The sequence below is a fragment of the Lipophrys pholis genome (genome assembly GCF_963383615.2).
Source record: "Lipophrys pholis genome assembly, chromosome: 2".
Lineage (NCBI taxonomy): Eukaryota > Metazoa > Chordata > Actinopteri > Blenniiformes > Blenniidae > Lipophrys > Lipophrys pholis.
This window is the reverse complement of record NC_137636.1, coordinates 23,489,928-23,508,046: the sequence shown is the minus strand read 5'-3', so window position 1 is coordinate 23,508,046 and position 18,119 is coordinate 23,489,928. Positions and strand designations below refer to the sequence as shown.

The 18,119-nt window shown below is 39.9% G+C and overlaps 1 protein-coding gene across 2 annotated transcripts in view; it reads right to left on the bottom strand.

The window, feature by feature from the left end:
• adamts17 (ADAM metallopeptidase with thrombospondin type 1 motif, 17) overlaps positions 1-18,119 on the bottom strand; it is a 104,530-nt gene that overhangs the window by 2,986 nt on the left and 83,425 nt on the right. For both annotated transcript variants that reach the window (XM_080492354.1, XM_080492355.1), the window contains 5 exons: positions 15,897-16,054; positions 12,746-12,905; positions 8,811-8,946; positions 7,187-7,391; positions 6,524-6,676 (listed from right to left, as the gene is read on the bottom strand). In XM_080492354.1, coding sequence (XP_080348480.1) covers positions 6,524-6,676; positions 7,187-7,391; positions 8,811-8,946; positions 12,746-12,905; positions 15,897-16,054 — 812 coding nt within the window. The remainder of the gene's footprint in view (positions 1-6,523; positions 6,677-7,186; positions 7,392-8,810; positions 8,947-12,745; positions 12,906-15,896; positions 16,055-18,119) is intronic.

The window sequence follows — 18,119 nt, the reverse complement described above, 5'->3', positions numbered from 1 at the left end:
AAAGTTCAACTTTATACAAAACCTTTATAAATCAAGTGCCTTATTCATGTTCATTCCAGACTGTCTGTTCTCTCAATTTAATGCATTGGAAGAACAGCTGAAATGAGTGGTCGTTAGATTTTACCGTTGTTGCTTTCTATTTAAGTTTTTTGGGGCCTTTGATGATCGGTACAGCCCACATTGGGAACCACTGCACTTTTTTAAACATTCACTCATTTGTTTGTCCGAATGACACCCTGACCACAATTGGAAATTACAGGATTAAGGCCTATTCATAGTTTAAGTACTTAAATGCCAATAAAATGCCCAAAATAAGCAATAGTGCTATAAAACTGTCAGACTCGTGTCTATAGGTCTTTGACACCACTTCAAAAAATGTCCCCTTGAGAAACATTTCTGTTTATTGTCGACCCAACCATAACCCTGATCTCTGTATGACTGCTCTTTCTGTGACCGTTTAGAGGAGTTTAATCTCTTTTCTAGAGCATTTCTTTTGATTTCCTCTGTTTCATTGCACTTTCACAGAAATAATGCTTTTCCAATAAAACATTTTTTTTTTTAAAAGTTTGCGGTTGTTAATCTCAGGTTTGTGGGAATTGCCCCTACAAAACCGCCACTGCTCATATTCTGATACTACTGCCGATGCAGTGCCACTGAAAGAGACCTTAAGGACTGCTTCAAATAATAAAAATGGAGATGGCATCGCGTTATCATCCTCTGTGCACCAGTTTGTTATCACTAACTCTGTATGTGGAGATGTCGTTCCACAGTAGGCCAGGACATTAAAGTGCCTGCTGTTCCTTTAATCATTTTTATTAGGCGCGCGGAGCCGCTGGTATCAAATAAAACACAAAGCAGCTGTGTGTCCCTGAGGGGAAGCCATGTGGTTTAGTGCACCTTCATTACAGTGCTGTGTGCACTAAAAATATTGTTGGTGAGTTCATGTAGGAACTTCTTTAACCAGCCGAGACGGATACGTCGATAGAACTCTCAAACTTCTTGGAGAAGATGGCCGGCGGTTACATAAATGGTGAATGGACTTAGCTTATACAGCATCTTTCAACTGTGTGAGCAGCCCCAAAGTGCTTTACATCATTCATCACATTCACCCATTCACACACCAACACAGTCATGCTTGTTACAAGAGACATGAAGACGTGCAAGAAACATTCGGAATCCCATTTGGAAGGGTTGTGATTGAAAATTCAGTTTTCTCCCATTTGAAGAACAGTAAAGATGTTCGGCCACAGCAAGTGTAATCTTCAAGATAGAATCTTCATCTGGGGCTTAAATTGATGCTCATGAACCTTTTTAAGCTTTATGTTGGAGAGGGTAGTAAGTTGACATGTAAATGTAAATGTTGACAGCCGACTGATCCAGTGGTTGCTACGTGAAACACGGATAGACGTTCACACTCTTTCATTTAGGCCACCAGGATCGTGAGGAGGATATTTCACTCAAACTAATGAATACAGATTAGGTGTAATGTCCCAAAGCCTCAGTGGACCACGATGTGTGGCGGTGTGCTGCTTCAGGCTGGGGACAGTTATTAGATGTACTGATATGTCACAGGACTTATGGAAAAAAGACAAAAAGCCCCATCAGAGGAGATTGAGTCAGACACTGTGTGAATGGAAGGGAGGTTGATGTCCGTCATTATGGCTGGTAAATGGTGCAGTCAGCTGATGCTAACCTGCCTTCAGAAATAGAAAGGCAGAAACACAATGCTTCATTGACTTAATAACCTTGATAATCTTGCTCCCTGGATATCAAACATCTTGAATAACCGTCAGTGTCTGTCAACTTCGAAATGTTAAGCCTTTTATCTTTATTCTAATATACCAAAAAGTGTCTACTTTTGATTCAGATTGTGTAGTTTATGACTTTGTCACATTTCATAGATATGCAATATTTCTTTAACTATTATCAACCTACGGCGTGAATTGATGCGCACGTATAAACATCTACGCTAAGTCAAGACCAAGATCTTGAAAATGTGCTTTTGAGACCAAGACTGGTCTCGAGTACGACCTCACTTTATAGTATTACTCCAAAGAAGAGCTACACATGTACAGGGAGAACATGCAAACTCAGAACGCCACTCCAAAGCCCAACGTGAAGAGTGAAAGAGAGGTTTAAGGGATTGTTAAAGCCCTTGGCAACGATTGACTGAAAACACATAATTGCGTTCTCCTTTCAGAAAGGTTTTGCCTTCACACAGCAACGTTCTGAAAGGGATTGGATTATTCCCCAGAGGAAAAGGTACAAAAATGGCACAAATGCTGAAAACTAAGTAGTGTTCCTGTGGAGCCACAAGAAAACTACTTGTAATAAAATGACCTCGGTGTGCTCACGATAGTTGTTTCGGCCCACTTGGTGTCTGTATGCAAGAAAAAAAAAAGTGTCTCCACATGTGGTCGACATGATAGAGGAGTAAATGTGCTGTTAAAAATCATTCTTGTCACACTTCTCGTGTTTGCCCTGAACCTTTTACTTTGACCGTAGTGTGCAGTGCAATAGTTACAGAAAAGTTCAGTTTTACCCATTTACTGGACACCATTTTCAAAATGTTCTCGTTTCAATGACTTCATGCACTGTTGTCGTGTAAACGGATGTCCGAAAGGTGATGAAAGTTTACCGTTTCCACTTGAAAACATTGTAAACAGGGCCTTCATCTTGTTATGCTCGATGCCCAGATTGACCACCATCTCATGACATTAAAGGCCGGAGCCACAAAAAAGTACAAGTACTTACAAATGCCGCCAAAAAGATTCCTCTTTGTCTAAACTAATCTGAGCCTCCGCTCTCTGTGACACAGCTTGGAAAACTTTCTCATTCTGAACAGCAGTGCCCAGCTCCCGCTGAATCTCCTCCTCTCCTGTTTTAGAGAGGAGCGCCTGCACCCTGTCAGAACACCAGGGGGCAGTGTAGCAGCGACATTTTCAATTACCAGAGATAAAACAATCAGTGAGCACAGAAGTGTGTAAACAACAGTAGAGTTTACGGCTGATCAGATATTTACATACTGCGGGCTTGTCGAGAGTGACAATCATCACTACCGATCAGCAGACGGCTGCGTTGTCGCTCCTCTTTAACGGACCAGCTCCGTTGGGCGAGGTATCCCAACGGATAAGTTGCAAAAAAATCCAACCGTACCCAAGTAAGAAAACCTCTACGAACTCAAAAAAAATGCCCATAAACTTTCTTCACCAGAGGATTTAACCGCCACACAATGAAGTGAATACAATTCATGATTAATGTAAATATTTTTAAAAAGGTTAAGAATAAGAAAAGTCGTTTATTTTTAGTGATCCTCTGTAAAGTTACTTCTTTGGAAATGAGTAGTCTCCACTCTGACACTTCCAATGATCCACAGGCAGAGGAATGAACCAAACCATTATAGCGTAATGGAATCAAAACAAGACTTGTTTCGGTCATATGTTTACATGAAATCATGCACATATTAGATAAAATGCTTATTAACCTCACCCAAGAAACCAAAGGTTTCTTTAATTAATGCAACCTGCCAGATAACAAATGATCATCATCAAACATTAATAACACTCTAATAAGCAGCAGACCTGGTGGGGCCACTCACTACTCATTTGCTAAGCATCATTATACTAATACTAATGAGTTTATCCATTTCCCCACAGACACGGGAAGCCATTATGTGGGATGAAGCATAAAAAGAAAGTGGCGCTCTGATGGACACCGCAGGGCCTGGAGCTTTAACCAAACTTCCTGAGGCTGAGAGTCACATGTCTGAGTCTCAGGATAGACCAGAGGTCTGCAACCTTTATGACCAACAGAGCTGTTTTAGTGACGAAACACCATATCAAATAGCAAACATGCAAATTATCTGTAATTACCGGAAAAGACAATACATCTACAAAAGTGTTTCATTCATGTTTCATAGGTACAATTTAGCTCATTTCATTACATTATTGTTTTGCTTTTAAAGCCAATTTCAACCAGTTTGAGGGGGATTTTTCCCACTTTAGCAGTTTCCTAACAGGTTTAGCTATATTATAAGTGCTTTCAGCTGTCATTTGAGCCTTTTAGCAAATTTTTTCATTTATTAATTCTTGAGTACTTCATCAGTTTTTATCAAATCCGGCCGTTCTTATTCTGGAGTTTAGGTCCTTTTTGAAAAGCTGCATAGCATGCTTCCTGTGGGCTCACCACCCGCAGTAAAGGTTCTCAATCGGTGCAATGTGATCTGGGTGACAGTGCTCAGACTGCCACCCCAACCCGACCCGGAAACGGGAGAAAATGGATAGATAGATGCATAGCATGCAAATAAAATATGAATATGAAATATGAAAATATGCCATTATCACAATACTGAACATTATCGCCAATCGTGCAGCCCTGAATATCTCTACCTGCATAACATTTTGTTGGCTAGACCTCAATGAGCCTGTTATAGTTTCAAACCCTTACACTTGCCCATTTTCCTGCTTCTAACACGTCAACAATGAGGAAAAAATTCCCACCCCCAACTAATCAGTTGAAATGTGTCAAGAAGTTTTTATAATACTTTGATTTCAGAACTTTTGTGATGAAAGGCTGCAAGTGATTTTCTCAATATGAGTTCAAATCAAAAAGGTATGATTCAACCAACATGTTTTGAATCTGGATAATTTTCAGCCACCTGAATAGTTAACTTACATCAAACAGTTCAACCGCATTGGATTGTCTTAAAGCAGATGGCACGGCGGAGTAGTGGTTAGTACTCTTGCCTCACAGCTCTTCCAGGACTGAACCCTTTCTATGTACGGTTTGCATGTTTCCCCAGGTGTTGGATTAATGCAATCAAATCAATGCCTGTTCATACATATCTCTTAGTTCCAGCTCATAATTCATGTGCAAGCGAGATTTTCTCTCACGTGAACATGTGTACATGTGAATGACAAAGGGATCTGCGCCCCCTGGTGGTAGAGACAGTAACAGCAGGTTCGTGAGGGTGGAGCAGGTGGATGCTGCAGGCAGCTGCAACCAAACTGCTCTGAGAAGAAGTGGAAACTTTAACACAGAAAAAAAATTTAAAATCCCAGTGTGAAACCACTTTTAAAGATGATATGTTTGATTTCTGGAGTTTTCAGCACGCATGTGTTCATAAATTCACGCTCCGAGTGAGCGGGTAGGAACTTTCACCGAGCTCAGGTTTCTCACATACCCTAACTCTAAAAAAAAAGGATTTGGGGAGGGTAATACTCTTGAGTAATGGTAATTTTGGTAACACAATATGAAATAGCACAATCACATTGTCTGTTTTTCTTTAATTAACAATATTGTTTCTGCTCTGCTATCTATCAAAATAACATAATTTGGAAAAAAAACCTAATAGCAGTAAAATTCCCAAGCTGCTAAAATCATCCTGTGACGAGGCCAAACTGCACAACAAGAAAGCAGCTTAAAAACATGGATCGATTTCAAGAAGAACTCTTCTCTGAACAACATAGGAAACTGGACTGTCGAGGTCATAAATGAATATATGCAGCTGGTCGTGATGTAAATGATCCTAAGACTTGTATGAAAAAGGTCTTCGTTTATTGAATCTCTACTGACATTTTTCTTTTGTTTGGTGCAGATTTATCACTTTCAAAATGTGCTGCGAAATTGCACAAAATTCTCTCAAAAACCCGAATGACTTGTACCAGCCTTCCAGTCTATCAATGTACAGATCCAATAGATTCCAATCAGCGATGATATATTTCACCGTTCACTTTGCCGTGATGTGGATGAAATCAAGGTTTTACTTGAATTTGTGCCGAGAGTCTCTCACGTGTTTCAGCCTGATACAATGCGAGCAGCACCTTTAATAAGCAGCAGTTGAATTCGGTTCATTCAAGGACACTTCTGAGAGTCGGATATAAAAGGGTTAGAAGAAATATTAAATAAAGCTGGAAGTTATGTAAGAAAGTAAAAAAAAAAAAAAAACTTTATTCCAAAGAACCTCTTCCCCTTGATGACCCGAGAATTAAACAGCCACATGAAGAGCAGAAGAAACGTTCAAGCTTAACACACGTGAAAAAAGTTCCGATGACGATGATAATCATACAAAAAGAAACACGGCAGAATAAAATTCCCTCTACAAAGGTTTAATTCGTAGATTAGAAACTTTCGTGTTATAAAAGGTGATTGTGACCTAAACTTAAAAACTGTGAGGAACAATTTCTAAAGGCAATATTTTTCAGAATTAAGTCAAAATACTGTAGCTCTGCCCAACACTTTTTTTTACATGCACTACAGTGTGACTCAAGAGATGGGAAACTGGTGGCCCCCAGGCTACATGTGGCCTTTAGACCCATTTTATGGTCAGCAGGCCCATTTTGATGAGAAGATTCAAAGACATTCCCACATAATTTAAATGAGAAATACTTCATATACAGTATATTTACAGTATAAAAGTAAAAAATGGACAATAGCTGTAATTCTCACTCTGTTTCCTCTTGTTTGAGTACAATAAGGTGTAAGTTAAACGAATAACAGCTGACAAGAACTTGAAGAGTCGTACCTTGGACCAGTCGCCGGTTTTCCACTCGTAACATTTGGAGTGGTCCTCACAGGACTCCTCCTTGGTGGGCTGGGATAAAGGATCACACAGACCCTGAGGGTTTGTACACGTCACCGTCCGCCTGCGAACACCATGACCACAGCTCGACGAGCACTGGATGAAGCAACAGGATATAATGTTCATGTTTTAGTATTACTCGCGTTCATTTTCAAGTTACATCCTTTTCTAAAAGAAATAGCCACGGTTTGGTTTGGGAATACAGAAATACAGACAATTTGTCAAAATGCTGTCACATCACCACTTTTATCGAGTAAAACTTCTTTGCAGTGATCTACCCAAGTCAGAAGCCTTGTTTATTCAACTACGTTTCAAGTTGAAAATGCATCGGGTTTTTTTCAGAAACGCTTTGCGTTTAAAAAGCTTTAAAGAGCTGTGTTTGTAAGTGCGCATGTACAGTAGCAGTGTAAGTTGTGTTTTCCCCCATTGCCACAGAGATGGAGTCAAGCCATTTCCAAAAAGTTCCACCTTGGCAGCCATTTCTAAAAAGCTTTCAATGGCACTGAGCCCCGTTGTCATGTAAACAGACATCCAAAACGCTACCAACGTTCACTTGGGAACTTTGTTGTGTAAAACGGGGCATGCTCGTCTGGGTGGGTCACGTACCTTGGACCACTCGGACGCCTCCCACACCGTGAGGCAGAGGCGGCCCTCGCAGCCCTGCAGCACCGGAGGTTTCCCCCCCTGGCAGTACAGGTCCCGGGTGTTGATGAGCGAGCCGTTCTGAAGGTGGTACACACACACCACCTCCCTCTGCTGGAGACCTTTCCCACATGTGGCAGAGCAGGACCCCCACTCACTTGTCACCCACCTGTGGGAAAACATACAGAATTTATACACGACTGTCCATCATTTCCTTTCATCTGAGCTGGGAGACGACTGAATGTTAAAGCACTGGAACAAAGAGGCAGAAATCTGTTTGGAATTTATCACATAGAACATCGTTGCACCAATGCTGATGCCACATGGGGTCCTGAGGCTTTGCTCGAACTGAGACTGTCAAAATTAGATTGGAACACGTTGAGTAAGACTATATTAGGACATATTTACTTGCCTCGGTTTTTGTATGTTTACACAAGTTCAGCATTCACTATGTGATTGTGATTATCTTTTACTTAAATTGAAATAGGACACATTTCTAGCTTTAACATCACGCCTGCTCATTCTGTGTCTCTTTTAAACCTGACTGGCTTTCTGTAAATTCACTATAAATTAAAATCTGGCATGAGAATCAATCATTTGGGGCTTCCATACAGCAGCTCGTGAGAAGCGAAGCCAAATCGCAGGTAGCCTGGTGGCTGATAGATGATAAAGCCAATTCCAGATCATCAGAGCACCTCTATAATCTTGTTAATAGGGTTTAAATAACATAATGAATCTTTTAGATCTTTATTTCTATGATGGGTGGAGATCAAACAGCACCCAGTCACTTTGTAAAGCAGAACTTGAAAGCTTTCAGTTATCCAACAGGACAAGAGTGGAGTCATTTTAAAATGTGCATTTTAATCAACTCACACATGACATTGAGGTGAGGTTGTGAAAAGGAGAATTTATATGAAGGTGAGAGAGAAGTGGAGACTCTTAAAGATAGTTTCCTCCAATGAGTTAGCTTTTCTTATGTTGCCGTGGCCGATGGTGGAGCCACATCGTACCTCTGTGTTGGGAACTGAAAGCTGTTTACAACATAAAGCTGATTGTTTGGTTTTTGCGAAAATACAATTTGACCACATATACTCTGCCTCATGACAATGTAAAATTAAAAGTTTAACTTTAAAGGCACTATTATACCAGTCCGGCCCACTCAAGATGGAACTGGGCTGGATGTGAGCCCAGAACTAAAGTGTGTTTGACAGCACTGGTTTACACACTCACATCACGGCTCTCTTGCTTAGCTGTCACTCCCCTGTTTCTATCACTAGATATACTAATATTTATTCCAATTTAATTTCTGTTTTTATTGTTTCTGCTTTTATTGATGTAAAGCACCTTGTGGTCTTTTTCGGTGAAAATTGCGACAAACATTTTGGTTGTGGGGATAAAAGCCCTCATAAGTCACTTAAAGATGTAATTCATGTGTACGTGTGCGCGCGCGTGTGTGTGTGTGTGTGTGTGTGTGTGTGTGTGTGTGTGTGTGTGTGTGTGTGTGTGTGTGTGTGTGTGTGTGTGTGTGTGTGTGTGTGTGTGTGTGTGTGTGTGTGTGTGTGTGTGTGTGTGTGTGTGTGTGTCTCACCGGTACTGGCAGGGGTGGCTGTTGCAGGTTCGTACTTGGGGCTGTGGTCTGTTCTCAGGCTGACAGTGGCTGTCATTGACCACCTCCATGGTTTTATTGACAATCCTCATACAAGAGACCACCGTCCTCCTCTCACCTGCGCGCGCACACACGCACACACACACACACACACGCACAAACAGCGGTGCAGGTTTCAGGATGGGACATCAAGGTGTTTGCTTGCAATCATGAGTAACACATCAGAAATTGAGATGTTTTTGTAGCCAATAAAATAGCCTTTTGATTTTCTTCAAGTTTTAGAACACTTAATATCTCCTTCAAACAAAATCTCCACATTCACAAGTGGTAAGTGTTAACTACTGGTTGTCTCTATCACAATAATCTCCAGTATTAGACATTCATTTTATCTCTGGATTGTAGCTTGTTTTAAATGGTTTGTGTAGAACTGTTCTGATCTGGAGTGGTTTCCAAGCTTCACTGACTGGACAGCATACATTTATAGTCTGGGAGTTGAACTGGATCATAGTCTACCAGATAAATGTTTGTGGTAGTCTGGTATTCTGAATGAAAAAGTTATAAAAAAAAAAAAGTAGTTTTAAGGAGTTTTGGAGAGTAGCCAGAAGTTGCTGTATTTGGCCACCATAGGTGTGAGAAAAAAAATTTAAATCAAGAAATTGGCAGTTACAATGTCGGTTGGTCAAGAAGAACTGCTCTGAGATGAAACTCCAACAGCTACATTTTCAAGTGAAAACGGAAAACTGTCATTACGTTTGGTGGTCTGCTCACACGGCGGTTCTCGGAGTCACTGAAAACATAACTTTTTGAAAACGTTGTTACGGAGCATGCACATCACAATCGTACTTAATAGTTCTTCTGCACATGCTCAGTGGCTGGACAAGATGAACAATGTTTCTTCCAGAGTGTCATGACTCCCAGTCCATCTTCTCCTGAGACTTGGTAGTTTTAGAGTTGACAGACACCATATTAACAATCCAACTTGGTCATCTGTCCATACAAAGGTCAGTGTACTCCAGTTGTTAATGTTTTGTGTGCACACGCATGCACACACAAAACAAACAGCACTTACTAGTGACCCAACATTAAAACTACATAATTTTCAGCATTTGCAATGTTGCTATGTAAACCCGAAATTTTCCAAAATCAAAAACTCAAAAAAAATTAAAGATTTATTCATTTCATTTGAAACTTCATGTAAACGGTCTTTTTTTTTTTTTTTTTTTTTTTTTTTACACTGTGCATCCTGGAACTGTTGAAGGTCGTCTCAAGAGCCCTTTCCATGTGATTTGTGAGCGTCTGTGTGCCTCTTCAATCGCAGTGTTTGCATGAAAGGGCGCAGGTTACATAACACCTCACATCACGCATCTATACGGGACCTCAAGCAGATACACTCAGGTCTCCCATTAAAAAGAGATCAGCTGAGCAGTGGTGGGTTCACCCCTCGCTGCTCCGCTAACCACTAATCCAGAAGCACCTGACCTTGTCTCCTGAGTAGCAGCAGTCTCCTCCAACTTCAAAGCTCTCTTCTCACATACATGCAATCTGAAGCATTTGGAGTGCTGGATTACCAATATTACAAAGCAGTAAGAGGATGAGTGGACAGGCTCAGGAAAGCAGCAGTGGGGTGCCGGGCAATTATGAATACACAGCGCGCTGTGTGTGTTCCTCAGAGGGAAGCCTGCCCCAGCTAATATGCTGCTGATCGCTCAAATTAGCTCATGCTTTCTCAAGCCGGACTGTTATTTGATAAAGCAATATTATGTGCTTTTGGCAAGCTGAACAGAGGGAAAACTCCATGACCTGACATGGGTGGAACTTGCTTTGTGCAACCCAAACTACATACCACCCAATCACTCCGGCCTTCTTGTGGCCTTGAAGCAGCCTCAGCTATTTCCTGCAACATGTCATGACAAAGAGAAATTTTATAACAGAAACTACAGAGGCTGTACCGGGGAAGAATCATCGTGCAGGGCTGTGGATTAATGTACACGGAAGCTGTTGAGATACGGGCACAGTCATAAGAGGACCTCCAGCTGAAATCAGGAAATACAATTTGTTGTGCTAAGAAGTGAAGTCAGTTTTGCACACGAACACACTTGTTAGCTTATGGTGTCATTCTCCTGCACGGGGATCAGTCTGCCTATTGAATTAGAAAACTAATATAACAAAGAAGTAGGTTCTTTTTGCAAGAACACACGTTGATAAAGGGCTGAAGATCGGCGGCCTCATCTGCCTCTGTACTCATTAAAAGTTGCAGTTTCCTCAGTGTACATGGAGTCAGCGTTTTCAAAAAGTTGCGTTTTCAGTGTCTCCGTGAACGTAAACGGACGCCCGAAACGCAAAGAAACTTTTCCAGTTTTCTGAAATCGTGTAAACGAAGCCTAAAGTACTGTAAGTTCTTGAATATCCATTACAAACTCGACAGGTTTTTTCTAAATTTGAGTGGAAGTACCTCCTAATTTAAAGACGAGAACAAACCTGAAAAGTTAAAACATTTCAAACCTGTAACTGCTAATTTCAGGTTTCAACTAAGTATTTATACTTCTATAAGAAATGTATGCATTTTTTCCAGTTTCTGAGCAGATTTTTTGTAGAATTTATAGTTACAGACTCCAACATGCTCCTGGCATTCCGCGTGCCTATACAGTGCTTTGATACTCTAAATTCATTACACGAGCTACATCGACTGGATCTTCAGGCACGGTGTTTACCGTTAACACTGCAAGTTTCCCTGCAGAGTGACAGGTGGACCACCGTCTTCCTGCTGTACCATTAAACACATCACATCTTAGGAGCATCTGTTTGTAACAGCTGGTAAAAGTTCAGGCAAAGACAAATAAGAAGCTTTGAAGGTTGAAGTCTTCTTCTTCTTATCGCAGGTAAACAATATCTCGACTCCATGAGGAGAAGAGGTCAGGTGTCTCTGGATTAGTGGTCAGAGCGTCAGCAGGGGGGGAAAGCCCACCGCTGCTGGGCTTATCTCTTTTTAATGGTGGATTAGATTTCATCCATCTGCGAGAGCTCCCGTGTAGATGTTTGACATCTAGAGCCAACATCACATTAAGTAACATCAAAGTGATCGCAGCGGCCTACAAAGGGGGAAAATAAAGCAGTTTTTTTTTTTTGTTTGTTATTACATTGGCATGAGACCTCGTTTTGTGACAATAACAATTTGACCTTCTCATGTAGGGAAGCTGTTTGTGCTAATTCGTCTGTGTGGAGAACAGATATGCTCCTCTGAGGAAACACAATAATAGAACCTGATTCAATTGACATTTTCCCTGCATAAGAGAAATAATGTGGTAATTCACTCTGAGTAATTTACTACCGAGGCATCTTAATTTCCTGTGAATACTCAGACAGCACATCTGCTACGTTTCTTTTATACCAACCAGTTTGTATCAAAAAGTGTCCGACATTCAGATTTTGGGTAGAATATTCTGATATACTGTTACAAAGTCTATTGTTCACAGATATTGTTGAATGATGTAAAGGCCATCATGTGTGTAGATACATTAATCAGCCATGGCCAATAATACAATACCTGCCAATAAGGTAAGAATTTTGGCTTTTTTTCAATGTAAAGAAGCACATTATGTGTTAACTTGCCAAAAGTACAATAAGATATTGGACCCATTATAGTAATAACATTTTGCCAATACTGTTTGTAGTTAAGTGTTGAAGAAATTTGTGGAACAACTGTACAAATAAGCTTGTTGTTTTGATACATTTGTTTACATATTGAGAAATAAATGCTAAATTGAATTTTTTTGAGATTTTATTATTAAACAAATTAACATTTATTACCACATAAACACACATAAAAGTATTGGGTATTGATCCCGTATCATATCAAATACGAAAGGTACCCATCCCTAACCATATGTGACGGTTCTCAAGCCGTGAGGAGAGCTCACCTCCTCCACACTGGACCGTACAGTCCTGCCAGCTGCTGTGTGTCCAGATGTACAGGTACTCTGGTTCTTTGTGCTCCTCGCTGCTCCGCTCCTGAGTCGTGTTCAGAGACACCGTGTACTCGTAGTGAATCCCGTAGCTCTGGTCATGAAAGAGAAGCACCTGGAAACACAGCAGAGGGAAGGAGCCAAATCCATTTGAATTTCTTCCTGATCGAAGAGAATCGAATTGAAATCAGGGGGTTCACAAAAAAAGACATTCTGAAAATTTTACTTTCAGTCCACTTTCACCTGTGTGGCAGTGGGCGGAGCCAATCTTTTACAATTCCCCAATTAGGGCAGGTTACAGTCTAAAGTGATAGGCCCGCGTGGAACACGATTCTCCAAGGGTTTCTGGTTAAAATGCTTCACTTTAGGGGATCACAATGTCTGCTATCACTAGACTATTTAACTAGCACTGATTCTTCTAGAAAATGGTCACATTTTCTTAAATAGGACAGAAATATTTGATAAATCCGCGGTGGAATTTCTTGCAATATAGTGTAGTTCCACACAAACACAACACAGAATAAATAGTATAGAAGTTAAAAAGTCAATATGACAGGATACAGTTAAATACGTAACATTAATATATACAGGGCTAAGCAGTGACTGGTATTAAGGCTGTTTTATGCTTGACGCACAGGCGTGACATGTAGAACTTAGACATGTGGAATCATGTGCGCCATTTATATTACACACGGCTCCCACTCCCAAACTGCAGGGGGCAGCGCGTTGCAAACACACGCCCCCGGCAGCACTGAATTATGGTAGAAGAAGGAGCCTTGTTCTCTTCAACACCAGCAGGTGATCCTGCAGGTGGAGCATGCAACTATTGTGGAAGTCTGTTACTGGAGCAAATTGGCATCTATGAGTCAAATCTTGTATTTTTCAGTGTGGATGTGCAGCTTTATGCTTTTTGTGTTTTTATAACCAAGTCTTCCGTCCTCCTCTTTTCCACACGTCTCCGTCCGTGTCGTCAGAAAAGTCTAGAGGCGCACGGAACGGTGACGTCCGCGTGAACAGGTCGGCATGGAGGAGCGTGGCAGCTAAAATGACGTAATGCGGAGCTCGCAGACGCATCAAGCATAAAACAGCCTTCAGCATAAAAAGAATGACTTTACTAAAAAAAAAAAAAAAAAAAAAAAAAAAACACTATTCACATTTTTTTATAAATGAAAAATTGAGCTGCTGAATTACAGCAGAAAACATGTTCTTTGGCTGAGATGGAGATTATTGATGATTAAGTGACTTTAGAAACATTATACTATTACAAACCATTTCCATATGCTCTTAAACTTTTCCCATTTTATCAATCATCTTTTCCACTTCCTCTTACACATTTTCCTCTTTCTCCTACAACTTTTCCACTCCTTCCAACATGCTTTCGCAAGTCTCTTTTTTGGTGTTTTATACGAGACACACGTCTTTTTTTCTTCTTCTTCTTCTTTTTTCTTATTGATTTTTTTAATTTATGGAATGATTGGCGACCGACCAGTGACAGCAGGTTTACTTTAGATTCTTAGAAATGTTTTCTACTCTTGAAGAAACAATTAGTCTTTACATCCGTGTGCGTGCAGGATCAGAAAGCAGACGATATTCTGAACCTTTTCCGCTTAAAACTGGTTGAGCTGGTGTCCTCTGTCCTCTTTTGTTCCAGCTGTCACTGTCACTTTGCTGCACATTCCTATGTACTGTATGAGAATAAGTTCAACAAGGTTGAAATATCGTATGAACATCCAATATTAAATTGCTCGCGGATATGAGCGAATGCACCAGCGTTCGGGGCTTCAGGCCGGTTATTTCAGACCAGTGTTTGTCTCACTTTTTCCCTCTAAAGTTCCTCTAAGAATGACTGCAGACCCAATAATAGACCTCTCTCCTGCCAAAACATTACAGTGAAGTCAAAAGTAGGTGACACACCCACTGTCAATAATATAAATACAGGATCCTTCCAGTTTAACAGGTCTGCTAATCTAAAAAAAAAAAAAAAAAAAGAAAGTATTTTGAAAGACGGTTCTCATTTTGACAACTTATTCTTCCTCAAGTCCACAGATGAACTCTGGCTTCTTTCAGAGATCAACACTGACCACAAATCAAGAAAACGAGCTTATGAATAATGTTTGAACTAAAATGTGACTTTATTTGCTACGATTTAAATTTAGGTTTTTTTCCATTCTGAAAATTATTCTTATTATAGCGACAAGATTTCTCTAGTTTTGTTTTTGTTTTGGTTCACTTTGTTACAAAAAGAAGAAAAGTCCAAGTTTTTTAAACATTTTCTATAACTTGTCATTGAACAGTGCTGTTGTCATTTGTCATAAAGTGTTTACCAAAAAAAAAGTGAACTAAACAATAAAGCAGGGCCTTATATCAACATATCAACACATAATGCTTCCAAACAGCAAACAAATTCATATCATTACAATACAAGACAACCTGGTTCAGATTGTCTGTTGTCTTGTATAAGTATGAGAAACTGAATGGTAGATGAACTAAAAGTGACTTCACGCCCACCCCCCGCCCAAAAAAAAAGAGTTGAAAGATCACTAACATGTGTTGTATATGCTGTGGGAGTATTAAATATAGAAATAAAAGACTATGTAACAAAGAGGCATTCCTGACGAGAGCTTCATTAGTTTCCATTACAATCCAGACCACTGACTTACAGCTATGCCCAAAAGCGTAATCAGCTGTTCATCCATGTCTGGCTCTCTACGAGGGGCGACTGTGTGTGTTCATAAACCACAGATATACAGAAAGAACGAGGGTTTTCCTCTTCGTAACAATATGTCTCTGGAGGGGATTTGCCATGAACCAAAATCCATGAGACTGAACTCAAGAATATGAGATGTGGCCTCACAGAGCCATAATAATGAATTCTGTTTTTCATCATAATTTTATGTATATATTTCCAAATCAGAGCATGTTATCTCACAGCAGTAAAATGGAGACATGAGGTGAAGAGTTTGAGAGAAATAATATACAAGCTGCTTCTCACGTTGGAGGATTGAATGTTTACGCTACGATGAAAAGCCTCTGGCCCGAACCTGGACTGTACTCTGCGACTGGCTGGATTTAACGTCAGTGCTGTGTGACCGGCTGATCGGTTTACCATCAGGTGTAAGGGAGTCTTAGTGGGTCCCCTGGCAGACATCTTCTCCCACAGTCCCCGTCGAACATAGCGCACCGTGGTCCCGGCCAGCTCGAACTCTCCTGGAAGTTCGATCTTCCAGTCGTTGTTGATGGACCTCTTACTGGAGTCTTTTAGGGCTGAAAGGACAACAAACTAAGTTAAAAGGAATTTTTTTTTTTTTTTTGTTTCTCCAGTGTTGAGGAGAAAGATGAGGGTCTTTATTGAAACAGCTGCACTGTTTGATTGATGTCTGAACTCTGCCTGGGCCACTAACATAAGGGTTGTTTTTTTTACTTACAGCACTATTCTGTGGTGGGTTTACCTCCATGTTGAGATTAATTGCTGCACTTCTACAGATCTTCCTCTTCAAGGATACACTGATAATCACTGGAATCAATTTTCCACCACGATACTTCAAATCCAGACAGTGAGACAGGAAAGCAACCAAAAATGAATGATGCTCCCTCAACCCTACTTCACCTAATCAATGATATGTACCAACCAACACTGTAAGAATTTGTAAAATTTTTAATGGAATAAAGCCAGAGCTGTAAAAAATTGCAAAAAAAGTAAAGAAATAGTAAAAAGTAAATGTCAAAGCCAATATTGAGACGGCGAGCTGCATCGTGAGTATCATCAATGACTGAAAATGACGGCTATGCCATCCACAAGACAAAAGCTGTAAAAAAGTAACAAAAAGTTGCAGAAATAAAATCATCTTTATGTCTCATTACAATACTACTAGTAGTTTTTAGACTTGACAGGATTTCCCCCCCCCCCCATTCTACTTCATTAATACGATAAATTATCGACAAAATATAACAATATTGGCTCAAATATTGGATTACATTAACACCAGGTTATTCCTTTTTTGGCTTTATTACATGTAAAATAGCCAGAATGATCATGTTATCAGTTGCTACACATGGTTTTCCCGGTTTTCTCTAAGATTTCAGCCTTTGTCTCATCATTGTGACATTTTGTCAGCTGCGTTCTGAAGTTTCATTGTCGTCCTTGGCAAACTTCTGGTGTTCAGTGGTTTCATTTGTAGTGGAAGAGACAATCTGACAACTTCTAACGATCTCCTCAGTCTGATTTTTAAAAGACACTAAGTATTTTGGGTTTTAGAGTTCATTTGTTTAGTAGCCACCTCTAGCAAGACATTTTATAGTAGAGAAGTCCCAAACACTCAGGAGTAAAGAGTCAATGTGACTCCAATCTCATAGCTCCATGAAGATAGCATGTCAAAAAACATCTTCATTCTTACTTTCATTTTATTTTCACACCAGACTACCTTTAAAAGTTACTCTTCTCTTGCAGTTGAAGGAGAGAAATGTGACACTTAGGACCAACTCGTGGCCTAGCATTCAAGCTACATTGTTTTCAGTGTTTCTGAAATGAAACCGCAAATACGATGCTTTTTCATTTGAAAGGCTGTTGTGTAAATGGGGTTAATATTTTGTTTATGTGCCAGATACTATAAAGTCATGAAAGCTGTAGAACTGCTAATAAAAGGGCTAAAAGAAAGTTAAATGGCTAGACAATGCTAAAAATAGATAACACTGCTAAAATCATTAGATTAGGTTAAAGAGTAAAATAAAGGTAAAGGTAAAAATAAAAAGGTTAAATCTGTTAAAAACAGTCAAAATGCATGAAACTGTTCATTTCTTTACACATGACAGGTGAACTGGGCAAAACAGTCAACATCTCCAAAAGCAACTATATGCAATCAAAAGCCCACTGTAAATTATGGTTCTGAAACTTTCTAAACTTAAAGATACAGTTTTTGATTGAAGAGAAAACCTTATGACCTACGTTATCTTCATTTCAAAAGTTAAATATGTTTTTTGGCTCTAGATTAATCGTGATTCGCTGGAAAGTGGCAAAACAAAGGTTGTAGAACATCCAATAGAGTTAAAATCTCTTCATTTGGCAGTTTGTCTTAAAGTCTGCACATTTACTTTGTAACTAGTTGAGTTGTGAACAATCTAATCCAAGGAATGTTAAATACAAAAGAGTATAAAAAAAAACCCTGCTGAAATATTTAACACCCAGTGTTTAGATTAAAGCTACAACCAGCTATGTCTGAGAAGAATAAACTGAATACTTCATAAAGTGTTTTTTTAATCTATAAGTTATCCGACCACAAGTTTGAAGAAGCACCGGAGATACAGCTTTGTGCCCACAGAAAAGCACGAATCG